The 17,387-nt window shown below is 41.3% G+C and overlaps 1 protein-coding gene across 1 annotated transcript in view; it reads left to right on the forward strand.

Moving 5' to 3' along the window:
- The window catches only part of LOC117462630 (uncharacterized protein DDB_G0286299-like), a 29,233-nt gene that overhangs the window by 8,222 nt on the left and 3,624 nt on the right, over positions 1 to 17,387 (forward strand). The window contains exons 5-12 of the mRNA XM_071206404.1: positions 570 to 686; positions 4,271 to 4,366; positions 5,876 to 5,939; positions 8,853 to 8,899; positions 12,845 to 12,917; positions 13,453 to 14,058; positions 15,302 to 15,401; positions 16,592 to 16,818. Of these exons, the coding sequence (XP_071062505.1) occupies positions 570 to 686; positions 4,271 to 4,366; positions 5,876 to 5,939; positions 8,853 to 8,899; positions 12,845 to 12,917; positions 13,453 to 14,058; positions 15,302 to 15,401; positions 16,592 to 16,818 (1,330 nt within the window). The remainder of the gene's footprint in view (positions 1 to 569; positions 687 to 4,270; positions 4,367 to 5,875; positions 5,940 to 8,852; positions 8,900 to 12,844; positions 12,918 to 13,452; positions 14,059 to 15,301; positions 15,402 to 16,591; positions 16,819 to 17,387) is intronic.

Genomic DNA, 17,387 nt, shown 5'->3' on the forward strand with positions numbered 1-17,387 from the left:
ACTGATATACACCTGAACATCAGCAGGAGAGGACTCTTTAAAGTAGAGACACTACATACTGATATACACCTGGACATCAGCAGGAGAGGACTCTTTAAAGTAGAGACACTACATACTGATATACACCTGAACATCAGCAGGAGAGGACTCTTTAAAGTAGAGACACTACATACTGATATACACCTGGACATCAGCAGGAGAGGACACTTTAAAGTAGAGACACTACATACTGATATACACCTGAACATCAACAGGAGAGGACTCTTTAAAGTGGAGACACTACATACTGATATACACCTGAACATCAGCAGGAGAGGACTCTTTAAAGTAGAGACACTCCATACTGATATACACCTGAACATCAGCAGGAGAGGACTCTTTAAAGTAGAGACACTACATACTGATATACACCTGGACATCAGCAGGAGAGGACTCTTTAAAGTAGAGACACTACATACTGATATACACCTGAACATCAGCAGGAGAGGACTCTTTAAAGAGCAGCTTTCAAATGTATTTTTTTTTCTTTAAGCCTATTTTTTTAACCACCTCCCTGTTCATGTTTGCAGTCAGCTGCAGTAGAAGAGGCACCTGAAGCGGCAGGGGAAGAGGTCGAGCCCAGAGCAGCGATCTGTGATCAGCCCGACGCTGCCCTGACCCCCGGAGAGGAGCAGAGGGAGACGCAGGTTAGTGACCCGGGATCAGAGAGGGCAAAAGTACACACATCCTTTACTCAAGTAGAAGTACAGATACTCGTGTTTAAAAATACTCTGGTGAAAGTAGAAGTACTGACTAAACTTCTTTACTCAAGTCAAAGTAAAGAGGCTTTGAAATGTACTTCAGTAAAAAGTACCCATAGCTAGCAGCTGCTTTAAAGAGTACCTGACCTCCCTTTATATTAACAGAACAATAATGTCATTGTTAGCTAATGAATGTTTCCATGCTGAACAACGGCAACATGACAACGTTTCCATTGGTCCCTCTTCTTTAGAGAAGACCAGGAAGTGATGGATACACGGATCGTGTTCCAACCAATAGGCACGCAATGACTCTAAAGAATAATGACCACGCCCCAACACACATTCAGACTAAAGGAACCAGCTGTTTGGAGAATGAGAGAAGTAGAAAGTTCAGGTATTTGAGTTCAACATGTAAGAAGTAGAAAGTACAGGTATTTGTGTTCAACATGTGAGAAGTAGAAAGTACAGGTATTTGTGTTCAACATGTGAGAAGTAGAAAGTACAGGTATTTGGGTTCAACATGAGAGAAGTAGAAAATACAGGTATTTGTGTTCAACATGTAAGAAGTAGAAAGTACAGGTATTTGAGTTCAACATGTGAGAAGTAGAAAGTTCAGGTATTTGAGTTCAATATGTGAGAAGTAGAAAGTACAGGTATGTGAGTTCAACATGTAAGAAGTAGAAAGTACAGGTATTTGAGTTCAATATGTGAGAAGTAGAAAGTACAGGTATTTGAGTTCAACATGTGAGAAGTAGAAAGTACAGGTATTTGAGTTCAATATGTGAGAAGTAGAAAGTACAGGTATTTGAGTTCAACATGTAAGAAGTAGAAAGTACAGGTATTTGAGTTCAACATGTAAGAAGTAGAAAGTACAGGTATTTGAGTTCAACATGTAAGAAGTAGAAAGTACAGGTATTTGAGTTCAATATGTGAGAAGTAGAAAGTACAGGTATTTGAGTTCAACATGTAAGAAGTAGAAAGTACAGGTATTTGAGTTCAACATGTAAGAAGTAGAAAGTACAGGTATTTGAGTTCAACATGTAAGAAGTAGAAAGTACAGGTATTTGAGTTCAATATGTAAGAAGTAGAAAGTTCAGGTATTTGGGTTCAACATGAAAGAAGTAGAAAGTACAGGTATTTGAGTTCAACATGAGAGAAGTAGAAAGTACAGGTATTTGTGTTCAACATGTAAGAAGTAGAAAGTACAGGTATTTGAGTTCAACATGTAAGAAGTAGAAAGTACAGGTATTTGAGTTCAACATGTAAGAAGTAGAAAGTACAGGTATTTGAGTTCAATATGTGAGAAGTAGAAAGTACAGGTATTTGAGTTCAACATGTAAGAAGTAGAAAGTACAGGTATTTGAGTTCAACATGTGAGAAGTAGAAAGTACAGGTATTTGAGTTCAACATGTAAGAAGTAGAAAGTACAGGTATTTGAGTTCAACATGAAAGAAGTAGAAAGTACAGGTATTTGTGTTCAACATGTAAGAAGTAGAAAGTAAAAAGTCTCGTGGAGTAAAGTACTGATACCAGAAACATTTACTTAAGTATTTGTACTCCACTACTTCCCACATCTGCCTGGGATCAGTCACAGGTGTGTGAGACTCCAACAAACATGTATTACTTCATATTTCAAGTGTTTTACCGAAAAGTGCTGCTAAGAAGTTCTGATCAGTTTATTTTTATTTTTTTTAAAGTTAATGAAGCTTTCAAACGGATTTCTTTCACACACATTTATCCAATCGTACAGAAATCCGAAACCTTTATTCATTTACTAAATTATTATTTATTTAATATGTTTTGTTGCTGGTTTTTAGAATGACGTGAATAAAAGATAAACAAAATTAAAATATGTATTTAAACACAACAAGTTAAAGTAAAATCAATATCAGAAAACTTTATTAAATTGCTTCAATTTTTTTTTATATTCAATTTGGTTTGGTTTCTTATTGTTAGAATAAAGTAAAGTAGGAATGTGTAATACTAAGACAAGAATAAAGCTATTATAAACGTAAAAAGTGACGCAAATAATGTCCAAGAATGAATAAAATACAAAATAAACATATGAAGTTAAATGTCCAATAAAAAACTATTAATAAAATACAATAAAACAAGAAGTTATAGTAAAACAAATAGTAAAATATACACTGTGTATATTACAATATAAACAGTGGTGTGGGAGGCGTGTGGCGCAGTGGGTTAATGCGCTGATCTTCGAATCAGAGGATAGCAAGTTCGAGTCCCACAGCGTGTCGTTGTGTTCCGGAGACACTTCACCCCAAATTGCTCCTGGGGATTTCCCACAGTACTGAATGTATGTTAGTCGCTTTGGATGAAAGCGAGTGACATGTAATGGTGTATTAGTATAAATAAATCCAAGGAGAGGATTTCTATCTATCCTTATGTTTATTATGATAACCTTCCTGAGTAACTGGTGTTAAATCGTCCTCCAAGCAGCTCTGTTGAATATCAACCTTCTTCAAACCAAACGGTTCAGAAAGGAACAGAAATGTTAATCAGTTTTATTCACGACTCATAAAGCCGTCAGTATTTGTTGATTCCTGGCAGAGCCTCGGCTCCCCTCTGCACATCTGGAAGAGATCACAGATCGGACTGCGAGTCGCTGCATTGTTTGTGCTTTTAGCTTCCAGTAAGAAACAGTGAAGACACGCCGTCTGAGTCATCTAGTGTTATAAGAATATTATGGCTTGCGGGAAGCTTTTCAGGGAGCAAATATCACCATAGCTTTCATTGCTCTAAATAAATATGACCCGTTTGTCTTTTACAAGATGGTCAATCCTTGAAACAGTTTTAAATACGAGTGATCTGGGTGACTTTCCGTAAAAACAATCGTTTTGTTTCTTACCTGCGGTTGAGGCGGGGGGGGATGTTTCAAATAGAAAACTGAAAGTGAGCATTATGTGTCTGTCCCTTTCTTATTCTGTAATTGTATATGTTTGTACTTTTAATGCTCAATAAAAATATGAAATATCACCATAAAATGTCAACTTTATCCAAACCCCCGCACAATTACCATGCCAACACAATGTTTCTGATTGTTGGTGCCATTTTGAAGTGTCAAAACATGACTTTTTAACGCTTTCCGTGTGTTTATCATAGAATAATTCATGGTGTATTTCATTGCAGGCCTTATGTTCTTAGTTGTAGCCATTCGTCTCTGCTAAAAACATGCACACCATAAAAAAAGATATCAACAGAACTACTGTTTGGTATATCGTTGAACTTCCATACATGGCTCTCGACAATGTCCTTGTGCAAAGGCCTTTTAATTACCTACGTCGTAGGTGTTCTTATATCTTGTTTTATGTGTAATTTCTGTGGATAATGTTTTCTAAACTTCTCAATGTCTGTGTTTCCAGACTTTGATAACTAAGGTTTTATCACAACCAACATAACTAAAAGCTATGGAATAACCACGCTCTAATCTAAACTAAAATCTATGCTTTGTTCTCTGCGTTAACCTTGTTTTGTTTCTGTGTCGTCTTGTCTTCTCTCTGATTTCCTCCCAGGAGTCAGAAGCAGCCACAGATGAAGCCTCTGCATTGGAGCAGACAGCTGTCAATCAAACTGAGGCCTCAGCAGAAGGGGAGGGCAGCGCTGCGGAGGTAAAGCACTGGTTGATATTTCAAGGTTCAAGGGTTTCATTATTATCATCATGTGTACAGTAGCTACAGTGTGGTCATGGCAATTACAGTCTTAGGTCCCGAGCTCCTCCAACAATGCAACACATTATATAAAAGGACACTAGACAACTAAATGACAATAATAATACAAAAGTTAAACAGTACAACACATTTGAATAAAATAGTGCAGGTGAAAGAACCAGAATGTAACGTTAAATATTGGACAGTGAAATACAATTTGATTTATTATGATAATACATTTAATCAATTCCAAAGATGCAAAAACGAAATAAATGCAGAAGCTGGAGACACGGCGGCCATCTTGCCTTCAGGGTTTACCAAATAGTATTTTATTTCTTTACATTTTAAGCTTATGTTGAGGTTTTTCGAATGAAGTTTTGAATATCTATTATACCCCCAAAAATGGCCTCAAACGAAATTCTCGATTTGAATGCAGCGATTCAACAGATTGAATTAGTTACTGTTTATTTACTTAATGTTACCAGTTTGGTAAACATAAATACATTTAGTCAGCCGGCGTTATTCCCAATATGCTGTTAGATTGCTGCTGGACGGCCCAGTGAATACAGTCACAAGCAGTGGTGTAGTGGGCGTTGGACGCGGGGGTGCCGTACCCCCACTTATTTGGAGCATGATCTTTTTTTCAATAGTCTAATACATATAAAATCATTGCCAGTGTTATCAGTTGGAAGTGTGTATATGTTGTAATAATGACAAAAACATAATACATTTCACATTAATTATGAGCGCAGCGCCGTCTGCTTTTTGCAGTACAGTAACTAAAGTAGGATTAAGCATACCGGTAGTTTCTGTGGACCTGTCTGCCCATTTTGTTTGGAGCTAATTAAAATAGCGTCCCCCCCAGTAAAAAAATCCCCACTACACCACTGGCCACAAGAGGCGCGTTCACACCGGAGTGCTTTTCCCGTTTGGTTCCGTTAGTGCCTGGAATTTTGCGTTCACACCAAAAAGAGAACTTATTTCCGAGAACTTTTACCCCCATTTTTAGTGCCTGCTAGAGAGATGGTACATTACTTTCCTGGGGAGAAAAAGTACCTTAAGTACATTGTTAGCATTTGCCCCGCGCTCCAGTAGTTATTGAAAAAGTCTGAAACGCAGCCAATCAATTAAATCGTGATTTGGAATTCAAGTGTCAACGTTATCAAACTATTTGGTACGACTTTGACATTTATATATTTCTTAATATATTGGCAACAGAACTTTCATTTTTTAATCCATTTTGGGGCCTATAGCAAATCATATAGAATTGAATCATCATCATTACAGTGCCAATACATTCAGATTGTAAAGAGTTCACATACAAGTTGCATGTCGGTCTCACATCTCTGGTTCTTATTTCCCACCTTATGTCCGGAAAATGTTAGTTATAAGTTACTCAGTGCGTCTTTGGTGGCTCCCAGTGACTGAAAACACTATGAGACGTTGTTGACCTGTTGATTCCTCTCGCAGCAGACCGAGCCCGACACGACAGAGGCTCAGGAGACCAAGGAGGCTGAAGCCCCTCCCCCTGCAGGTATGAACAGCCAATCAGATGTTAGATGTAGCTCTTAACATGTTATGTATGGCATCTCTTTCTCAGGAATCTCAAGCAGTTGAGAGGAAACGCCTCAGAGCTGCTCCCAAAGAGAGCATTTTAACAGATCCAAACAGGAAGTGTAGTGACAGGTGTTAATAGTAAAGATCTGAAGCTAACAACTCCTATTTCAATTAATTCAACTGCAGATTGGATAAGATCTACTTTAAAGGTCACCTATTATGCAAAATCCTCTTCTTCACGTCTCTTCTACATCAACACGTGTCCCCTCTTCTTCATGTCTCTTCTACATCAGCATGTGTCCCCTCTTCTTCATGTCTCTTCTACATCAACACGTGTCCCCTCTTCTTCATGTCTCTTCTACATCAACACGTGTCCCCTCTTCTTCATGTCTCTTCTACATCAACATGTGTCCCCTCTTCTTCATGTCTCTTCTACATCAACATGTGTCCCCTCTTCTTCATGTCTCTTCTACATCAACATGTGTCCCCTCTTCTCCATGTCTCTTCTACATCAACATGTGTCCCCTCTTCTTCATGTCTCTTCTACATCAACATGTGTCCCCTCTTCTCCATGTCTCTTCTACATCAACATGTGTCCCCTCTTCTTCATGTCTCTTCTACATCAACACGTGTCCCCTCTTCTTCATGTCTCTTCTACATCAACACGTGTCCCCTCTTCTTCATGTCTCTTCTACATCAACATGTGTCCCCTCTTCTTCATGTCTCTTCTACATCAACATGTGTCCCCTCTTCTCCATGTCTCTTCTACATCAACATGTGTCCCCTCTTCTCCATGTCTCTTCTACATCAACATGTGTCCCCTCTTCTTCATGTCTCTTCTACATCAACATGTGTCCCCTCTTCTCCATGTCTCTTCTACATCAACATGTGTCCCCTCTTCTTCATGTCTCTTCTACATCAACATGTGTCCCCTCTTCTTCATGTCTCTTCTACATCAACATGTGTCCCCTCTTCTTCATGTCTCTTCTACATCAACATGTGTCCCCTCTTCTTCATGTCTCTTCTACATCAGCATGTGTCCCCTCTTCTTCATGCCTCTTCTACATCAACATGTGTCCCCTCTTCTTCATGTCTCTTCTACATCATGTGTCCCCTCTTCTCCATGTCTCTTCTACATCAACATGTGTCCCCTCTTCTTCACGTCTCTTCTACATCAACATGTGTCCCCTCTTCTTCATGTCTCTTCTACATCAGCATGTGTCCCCTCTTCTTCATGTCTCTTCTACATCAGCATGTGTCCCCTCTTCTTCATGCCTCTTCTACATCAACATGTGTCCCCTCTTCTTCATGTCTCTTCTACATCAACATGTGTCCCCTCTTCTTCATGTCTCTTCTACATCAACATGTGTCCCCTCTTCTTCATGTCTCTTCTACATCAGCATGTGTCCCCTCTTCTTCATGCCTCTTCTACATCAACATGTGTCCCCTCTTCTTCATGTCTCTTCTACATCAACATGTGTCCCCTCTTCTTCATGTCTCTTCTACATCAACATGTGTCCCCTCTTCTTCATGTCTCTTCTACATCAACATGTGTCCCCTCTTCTTCATGTCTCTTCTACATCAGCATGTGTCCCCTCTTCTTCATGTCTCTTCTACATCAACATGTGTCCCCTCTTCTTCATGTCTCTTCTACATCAACATGTGTCCCCTCTTCTCCATGTCTCTTCTACATCAACATGTGTCCCCTCTTCTTCATGTCTCTTCTACATCAACATGTGTCCCCTCTTCTTCATGTCTCTTCTACATCAACATGTGTCCCCTCTTCTTCATGTCTCTTCTACATCAACATGTGTCCCCTCTTCTCCATGTCTCCTCTACATCAACATGTGTCCCCTCTTCTTCATGTCTCTTCTACATCAACATGTGTCCCCTCTTCTTCATGTCTCTTCTACATCAACATGTGTCCCCTCTTCTTCATGTCTCTTCTACATCAGCATGTGTCCCCTCTTCTTCATGTCTCTTCTACATCAACATGTGTCCCCTCTTCTCCATGTCTCTTCTACATCAACATGTGTCCCCTCTTCTCCATGTCTCTTCTACATCAACATGTGTCCCCTCTTCTTCATGTCTCTTCTTCATCAACATGTGTCCCCTCTTCTCCATGTCTCTTCTACATCAACATGTGTCCCCTCTGTGGAAAGAGACTCTGAAAGTTTCAGGAACAAAGATTTTCTCTCTTTTTGATCCATTTCTATAAAAACCTGTCTGAAAATGAGCTGATCAGATTTTGGCCACTTTATGATGTCATAAGGTTTGTTGTCTTGAGTAACCATTAGCCAATCAGCAACCAAGGTAACCCCCCCCCCCCCCCCCTTATCACCTGAATCTCCTCTAGAGCACCATTGTGTTCTTTGTAACCAAATGTCTCTCATAGGGGCGTGGGGAGGGGCTCCTTACTTTCATCTAAAGTAACAGACAGAGAATCAGCACTTTGGAAACAGGGCTGAAACAGAGGGGATTATGGGTAATGCTGCAACGATCTGTTTGGTGTTTGGAGCCAATCAGAGACATGTTCTGTATATATCTGAGAGCTGTAATATATGATGAGAAACAGTATACTAGGGGACCTTTAATGATCCTAAACTGGGCAATAGTTTTTTAACATGTTTACAAGGCAATATGAATAGAGACTTTTTCTCAGCAGAGATCTCGACTGATATGTCAATACGTTTCTGACTGACTTAACAATGCTTAATTGGATTGCAAACATTTCTGGATCAGAGCCACCATTATTGGTTCATCCAATCATAGTGTGTGCATGGCAAGTCGACATCTCTGCCGTGAAAAAGGCTCGTTATCAAAGTTAATTCAGAAAGAAATAGATTAGATCAACTTTATGATTAAATAATAGTGTTTTCATCTTTTTCAGACCCTGTTTCTGAGAACCCACAAGAAGAGGTCGAGGAGACATCTAAGGTACGCGGAAACATTTAGTTTGAGGGGCTTTTATTTGTTGTATTTACAAAGGATTTTATTAATTAAAGTAATAATAGGGAGTGTAAATGTGTGTTACGTTCCCTACTAATCTAGGGGTAAAGGTTGAGTAACAGCATGTATAATAACCTGGGTCGCTCAGGTGAAGTCAGGTGAGATGCAGACTTCCTGTTGGAGGGGTTGATAACACTCCAGTTTGTAGGGTGTAGGATGGAGGGCAGGGGTGTCCAGACTACGGCCCGGGGACCATTTTGAATCGTAGTATAATGACTTAAGTATCATAAACTTCTGCTTGTCTTATGTTGTACTTCTTAATATATATATGTTCAAATATATGACACAGTATTCATGTGTTAAGAAGCCCAATTTTCAAATAAATGCAGTCAATTAAAGTTGAAATCATGTTCTAACAAATCTAAGTTGATAAGAAAAAAGCATCCCTAGTGTTTGGGATTTTGTATTGTTCCTCACGCTTTTTAAAGTCTTTCCTATAAAACGAAATATCATTTCCCTCCCCTGAGTTCTTTCTCCACATTCAAATACATATCCAAGTTTGTCCTCAACTCCTCCCTCTTTTTCCTGTCTTTGCTGGGTATGTTTCCTGCATGACAAAAAGACGTGTTCGCCCGTTTCATTCTCATTGCATATATCACACAACCCTGTCGGATGTTTTCCTATTTTGAAAAGTGTACTATTGAGATTGCCGTGTCCAGTTCTTACCTGATCATTACCACTTTACTTTCCCCCCTATCTCATAAAACCCCAACCTTGTTTTGTATTGAATATAGATGCTATTATTTTATGGCGGTCGGCAAACAACTTTTAGGTGCATTTACCGCCACCTTCTGGAAGAAGGCTGATTTTGAAACGGATTTGATGTGGTTTTGAAATGAGAGGGTTGAATCCAAGAGAACACCAAGGTTGAGGGGATGGGGAGATAATGGAACCGTCGATGTTGAGGAGCAGATCTCCAACCTTCCCGAGCAGTGCCTTGGGGGCCACAACCATGAGCTCAGTTTTATCACTGTTTAGTTTGAGTAGGTTGGTGGTCATCCAGGTTTTAATTTCGTGTAGGCAGTTGATTAGTGACTGAGGGGGAGATGGGCAGAAGGTTTTGTGCTGATGTACAGTTGGGTGTCGTCGGCATAGGAGTGGAAACAGAGACCATGGCTGCTGATGATATCACCAATCGGAAGGATGGATATTGTGAATAAAAGTTAAGTTAAAGCCTTTTATTGTCATTATACACAGAGTATAACGAGATTCAGAGTGCAATAGAAGGGGACCGAGCACCGAGCCTTGGGGGACTCCATGGTTGACAGAGGCACAGGGGGAGCTGCACTGTGATGGTGGAGTTGGTCGGCGACTGCTCTTTCCAAGATTTTTACTAAGGAAGGGAAGGTTGGAGATTGGCCGGTAGTTGTTGAGGTCAGTTGGGTCAAGTCCGGGTTTCTTCAGAATGGGGGTGACTGAGGCGGTTTTGAAGGATGTCAGGTAGATGCCAGTTAGCAGGGAGGAGTTAATTATGTCCACGATGGTGGGCAGAACAGTTTGTAATGTTGCCTTTACTAGGAAGTGGGCATGGGGTCCAGAGAGCAGGCGGAGGGCTTGGCCTTAGAGACCAGCTTAGCCACCTGGACAGCATCCACAGGGGCGAAAGCAGAGAGGCGGCAGTATGAGGAGCGTGCAGTTGGAGCAGCGGTACGAGCTGTGGGAGGAGCAGGGGGGGCAGGTGCGCTAAAGCTGCAAGTGGATGGAATTCACTTTGGTCTGGAAGAACTCCAGGAAGTCCGAGCAGAGGTCACGAGCACCAGGAGGTTGTGGGGCAGCAATGGGGCGGAGTAAACTATTTATTGTTGAAAACAGTTTTCTTGGTTGATGTTATTGGTCGTGGATTATGGTTGAATAGTATTGAGCTTTGGTCCAGGTGAGCGCCTCCTTGTAAGCCCTTACATGGTCCTTGTATGCCTCACGGTGGACAGTGAGACCAGTTCCTCTAATGAGTCTCTCAAGCCGGCGACAAGCAGCCTTCATGGCGTGTAGGGCAGGTGCACTCACTGACTTGATGTTCCTGAAAGTGATGGTGCGTTTTGAGCGCTGCAACGGCAGGGGAATAGGTAGAGAAAACAAGATGGCATGATGGTCGGCAACAGCGAGATCTAAAACCTGGAGATGGGTAGGTTCGGTGCCCACTGAGCACACCAAGTCCAAGGTGTGGCCCTTAGTGCGGGTGGGACCTTGGACATGCTGCGTGATGTTAAAGCACTCCAATAGTGACAGAAACTCAGCGGCAAAGGTGCAGGTGCTGGAGTCCACGTGGATGTTAAAATCACCTCGCAGTAGTGAGGATGGGGACATGGAGCAGATTGAGGTGAGAAGCTCAGACATGAATGAGGTGGAAGGTTTGGGGGGGCGGTACATGAGGACGACCTGCTGCTTTGAGGGGGCAGCCACTGAGAAGGCAATGCACTCAAGTGAGATGTATTCGTCACAAGCAGCTGTTTGACAGGGATACCTGCTCTGTGGATGACTGCCAGCACACCACCACGACCAATGGAGCGGGGCTGTTGGAGATAAGCACAACCTGGGGGGGGTGGCTAGGTTGAGTGTGGAGGAAGTCCTGTTGGTTTTGCCAAATCCAATTTCCCATTAATGATGATTTCATTAATAAGTGATGCTTTGTTGTTAAGGGGTATTTCACAACATGAATGTGGGGGAGTTGTTATTGCAATGGCTGGTAAAACAGTGATGCCATCCAAACAGGCCAAGGGCTTCAGGTTAACACTGCACACGTGTGGTTTGTTGTGATGACGTAAGTGAGCGGTGACGAGGCGCGGGGACCACACAGTTGGGATAGTGTCAGCTGAGCCGGTGTTAAAAAACCCACGTGTGGAACCTCTATGGACATACCTGGATCTGCCAACTCGTAACAGCCCGAGGTATTCAATGACTGACAGACATAGAGGGGGTGTAGTGAAGTGGTTGATCCTAAAAAGTTGGGAGGCGGAGTAACGAAGCATCACGATGGTATGATGCTAACGTTAGCACAGCGTTAGCTCAGCTGTGGTCGCGGATCGGCCGGGAGAATGCGCTATCAGCTGAGAGTACAGATGAACCAGGACAGCCTGCCCAGGAAGCGACTCGAGGACGGACAGCACTGAGGAGATAAGGTGGAAGTTGAAGATGTTTGCCGCAGAAGAGCACCGGTGGTGGCCAGAGCAGGCTAGCCTGAGCAGGTAGAACTAGGCTAGCTTCTGATCGCCGTCAGACTGGCTGGGTGGAGAGGACCGTTGTTGTGTCTTTTACGGCAGAACAAAATCAAACAGCAGCTAAGCAGGTGATACAGTGAAGCAGGACCGGGACTCAAAACGGGAAAATGAGACGGAGAATCGGGCTTGTCGTCAGATGGAGCCACTAGCGTTAGCGATAGCGTTAGCCCTGAAGCAGGAGCAGGTGAGCAACATTAGCAGGTGTAGCAGGGTGGACAGGTCGGAAGCGGAGCATCCGTAACAAGTTGCGACCGCGTGTTACAAAAGTGTCCAGAACAGCGCGTGCAAGCCACTGAACGTATGGAAACTGAGGTAGAAGCGTTGGTCCAAAACTCGGCAGATAAATAACCTAGAAGATTTTTTTCGGACAGGGAAGCGGCGAAAAGACAACGCCAGCGTCCTCTCTCTCCAATCACCATCTCTTCATCAAGATTTTCAAAAAACGGTTTCCCCTCTCACTTTGATAGTTTGACTTTGATTGAGAGAGACTGCTGCATCTCCTCAGCCTTTGTGCTGATGATGAGTGATTTGGAGCAGCTGATGGAGAGGCGGCACCTGAGGGAGGCAATCAGACACACACACACACACACACACACACACACACACACACACACACACACAGCTCAGTGTGTTAAATCTCCTGTCTGTGTGTCTTCAGGACGGTGACCTTGCATCCCCGCTGACAGCTGAAGTCCAGACGAAGTCCCCCGAGGATCCCGACACTGAAGCCGGTAACACGTCGAGTACAGGGTGCTTTTATCGTATCCAAAACATAAAGTGGGAAACCAACTTTTGAAAGAGATTTATTTTATCCAAAGCAAACGTTTGAATCTTAAACTTTTAACGGGTAAATGAAGGTTGAAAGGTTTTTTCAAATGACAAATGGCACCTAAACGCACAGTATTCTCTCTTTTACTTTATGAATAACTTGCAGATTTATTGACTTATGGTCATTTATATGTATCTCCTTAATGTCTGTATCCACTAGGAGTTAATATATTTATATTGTTTTCAAGTCAAGAAACCGAAAGCATTTGGTGATTAAAGCACGATGTACTGGTTATATTGGCACCAGCCTGTGTGTGTGTGTGTGTGTCTGTGTGTTCTTAATTTACGAAAACAAGCATTGTGCTACACAACATTTTAGCTTCCTATTTCTGCGTTGTTGGACATGTTTGTAATGTTGCTGCAGCTTCCTTTGTGTTAATGCATGCTGTGATTTCAGAAGCAGAGAAGGAGATCTTGAATTGTTATTTTGTTCTTCAGAAAAAGCAACTATGGAGGAGCAAGTAGAGCCAGAAGTCCTCATCATCCTCACAGAGGACGAGGAGGCTGTTAGTCCGAAGAAGAGGAAGAAAAGGAAGAGCAAGACCGATGCAGACACGCCGACGGAGGAAACACCGAGCGCAGACGCAGCCACAGATACAGCCACAGATACAGCCAGCTCTCTGAGCGCCAAGAAGAGAAAGAGAAACAAAAAGATACCTGAGGAGGAGGCCGAGAAGGAGGAGGAGAAGAAGGAGGAGGAGAAGGAAGAGGAGGAGAAGGAAGAGGAGAAGGAGGAGGAGGAAATGCTTCAGGCCACTCCATCGAAGAAGAAGGGTAGGAAAAGGAAAATGGAGCCGGATGCAGTGGAAGAGGAGGCAACTCCCGTCACTCCTTCAGCAAATCAAATTAAAAAGAAAAAGAATAAAACAAAAGATGTTGAAGAGGAGGAGAGCGAGGTTACTGTGGTGGGGGAGGAGGGTCTCGTGAGTCCAGCTGAAACGACACCGGAGAAAAAGAAGAAGGGGAAAAAGGGGAAGAAGGTGGACGGTCAGGAGGAGGTGCAGTCTGAGGACCAACCAGCAGGGGGCGATGCAGAGACAACAGGTAGTCAGAAAATATGCAAAAAAAAAATATTTAACTTCAATAGATAATAAGAATAATAATTCATAGCATTTATTTTAGAGCTTTTCCAAGAGCTCAAAGCGCTTTACATTACATTATATTACAAGCTTGCACACCTTCCGGCGCAGACTGAAAACGTATGTCTTTCGACTCCACTTCGAGCGATAGAATGACTAACAAAGCACTTATATACTAATAAAGGACTGGCTTATCTAAAGCCAGTTGAGTAGCACTTGAAATGTTTGGCTCTATGAAACCTGATGTATTTTATGATTCTGTTTTCTTCAAGTTTGTATTTTGTTGGTTGAACGCACTTATTGTAAGTTGCTTTGGATAAAAGCGTCAGCTAAATGTAATGTAATATATATTAGACATGTGATACAGCAATACTCAATATCTCAAGGCTTTCTTACCCTTTTAATTATCAATAGACGTTGATTGAAGTACTAAGCTTGAGTTCAATTTTGAAGTTTTTGAGTATTTCCATTTCCGGCTACTTTATACGTCTATATCATAAAATAAATGTTATTACATTTATCTGGAAGTGTTTTTAGTTACTTTTCAGATGAAAGTTTTACACCAAAAAGCCAAGATAGTAATGTATAAAGAGTATGGTAGTTAAAATGATCTCTATCTTGAGCGGCTGCAACATTAACAGTGTTGTTATCGCAATTAAAACGAGATATTAAAGCTGCAATTGCTTGGATAATGTTCATTATCTACAACAACTTCCTGTTTCTTCCAAATTGCGCGAAAAAGTTGCCACAAAATCGCACATTTCTTATAATAAAAACAATGCAGTCTATTATGAGAACTCACATTGTTAAGGTCTTAAGATCGTCCCTACTTAACTTTAAATTCATCGGGGGTTCATTTGTAAAAGAAGTTTAAAAGAACAGCACCTTTAAATGGAAAAGATAGCCTAAAATTCGAAATGTCTAACCTGAAAGAGACTTTTCTTTTTGTACATAATACTACAAAACGTTATACATATGGTTAAAACGCATGAATACACAAGAGCCACATCAGGTGTATATGTTGCGATGTTTTCAGAAATATGATTTATTTGCATGAAGTTCATTTTACAGTTTCTATAGGGTCTTTGTTGACCCTAATTATAATATATGATACGGTAGTTTTACAATAACTGGGGCAATTCTGCTGCCTCATTCAACCTAAAGTAAAATATCTGAATACTTATCATGTTCTCTTTTCCTGTTCGCAGACGCAGACGCCTCTCTGCTCTCGTCGGGCAAAAAGAAGAAGCGTCTCAGGAAGAAACTGAGTCTGAAGAAGAGACAGAGGATCCAGAAGAAAGAGGAGAAGTAAGTTCAGCATCTTCTGCTTTTACTCATCACAAAATGACATATGACGATTAGACATTTGAAGAGTCCTCTGAAACCTAAGTTTGAGATTCATTTAAAACACGTCAACACGTTTAAATGTTGTTTTCTTTTACATTTTTATGTCACACACCAAAAAGCAAAGCATTGGAAAAGTCAAAAATTCCAACAATTGCAGAAAAACTAGGAAAAATAAATACCTTTACTATAGTAATGCCCGAAAGCCTGTTTTTTATTCATAGAATATAAAATAATATATATATTTGATATCCATAATATAACTTATTAACAGATTTAAAGGTCACCTATCGTGCTATTTGTAGGCAATAGCATAGGTCTCTCAGACATATAAAAAACATGTCTATGAAGTGTTTTGCTCAAAATACCAAACAGATCACCCATTCTAGCCATGCCTCATATCCTCTATTTCACTTCCTGTTTCAAAAGTGCTGATTTTGGGTATAAAGCTTTAAAAAATGGATTTAAAAAAAGGAAGGGTCTGAGCTCATGCGGGACCCGGCAGCTACGGTCTAAACTAAATGCTGCGGTGATGAAACTCCATATCATGGATTATCAAGGATCTGAAACAGTTTGGAGCTCAAAGGCTTTCTCTCTTGCCGGTTATACCACAAGGGGAGTTCCTTTCTACTTCCTGCTTCTTCACACACATGCTCTCCAGCACAGGTTAGCTCTGAGTGTTAGCGATGCTAATGTAAACACCGACCATATTACGTCCAGAACAGTCGGGCTTTGTTTCTGATGGCAACTTTCTGATTGGACCGTGGGTCCACATTTCAGATATTACGTCATATCGGACACAAATCTGGATCAGCTCCGTTGTTCCCCGTTTTTAGAGATGTGGGTACGGAGGAAAAGAGAGAGGGTTTTATTTTCTGACGCTGCGTGAGTTCCCTGACGCACCGGGGACACATATTTATGTATAAAAGACATCAAAAAGTGCACTTTGCATGATGGGTCCCCTTTTAAGGATGCTTGAAACTAAAATGCAGTGTCTTTTTTTTTGGTTATCTGCATAAAAGAAGATTAAAAAATTATAATATTTTCAATAAAAAGGGAACAAATAGATGCTTAAATATCTTTAGGCAACGAATAACAAGAATAATATGGCATTTATATAACGTTTACCATTCCCCCCCCCCCCCCCCCCCCAGACAAAAGCAGATTCAGACGCCTGAACCAACAGAAACACCAAAGAAGAAGCAGAAGAAGAAGGGATCGGTGACGGAGGATGAGAGCGAGGCGGTGAGCGCTGAGCTTTCTGAAGTCGACTCCACTCCACCCTCAAAGAAGAAGAAGAAGAAGATGATGAAGAGCGAGGAAGAGGAGGAGACTGCAGAGACCCCCGACACTGTGAGCCCCGACGTTTCTGCAAAGAAGAGTAAGAGACGTTCTGATAGGGCTGAGGCGTACTATGACGTTCATCGAGTCACTATTACGATCAAAACACATCCTTCACATTTGAGATTTTTGTTTTCAAGGATTTACAAATCATTTAAATAATAATAATAATTCAATCAATCACATTTATTTAAAAGCAACCCACGTTGACCGAAGTGCTGTACAGAGCAGGCAGCCAACACAACCTTTCATAAAATAAATATATAAAAGAAACACCGACGTAAACATTAATTACAAAAACACAGGACATTTAAAAACAAAGTCATCCCGTTTTATATGTTCGCAGTCCCGTGTCTGAGTGGAGTTACTTCAGATGGGGGTCTGTCGGCAGCTCAAATAATCAAACACACAGGCATAAGCCCTTTCAGCCAGATGGGGAGTCCAACGCGAGGGAGTCAAAGTGTGTTTTTTGGATTTAAAGCCGCTTAGGAGGTCTTTAGACACAAACGAGACAAGTTTAAAATCAATTCTGAAGCGCACTAAATACTTTCTGTGTTGAGAAGTTATTTTGAGTGACAGTCATGTATATAGTTCTTAATATTTAAGGTA

This window comes from Pseudochaenichthys georgianus, chromosome 17 (genome assembly GCF_902827115.2).
Source record: "Pseudochaenichthys georgianus chromosome 17, fPseGeo1.2, whole genome shotgun sequence".
Classification (NCBI taxonomy): domain Eukaryota; kingdom Metazoa; phylum Chordata; class Actinopteri; order Perciformes; family Channichthyidae; genus Pseudochaenichthys; species Pseudochaenichthys georgianus.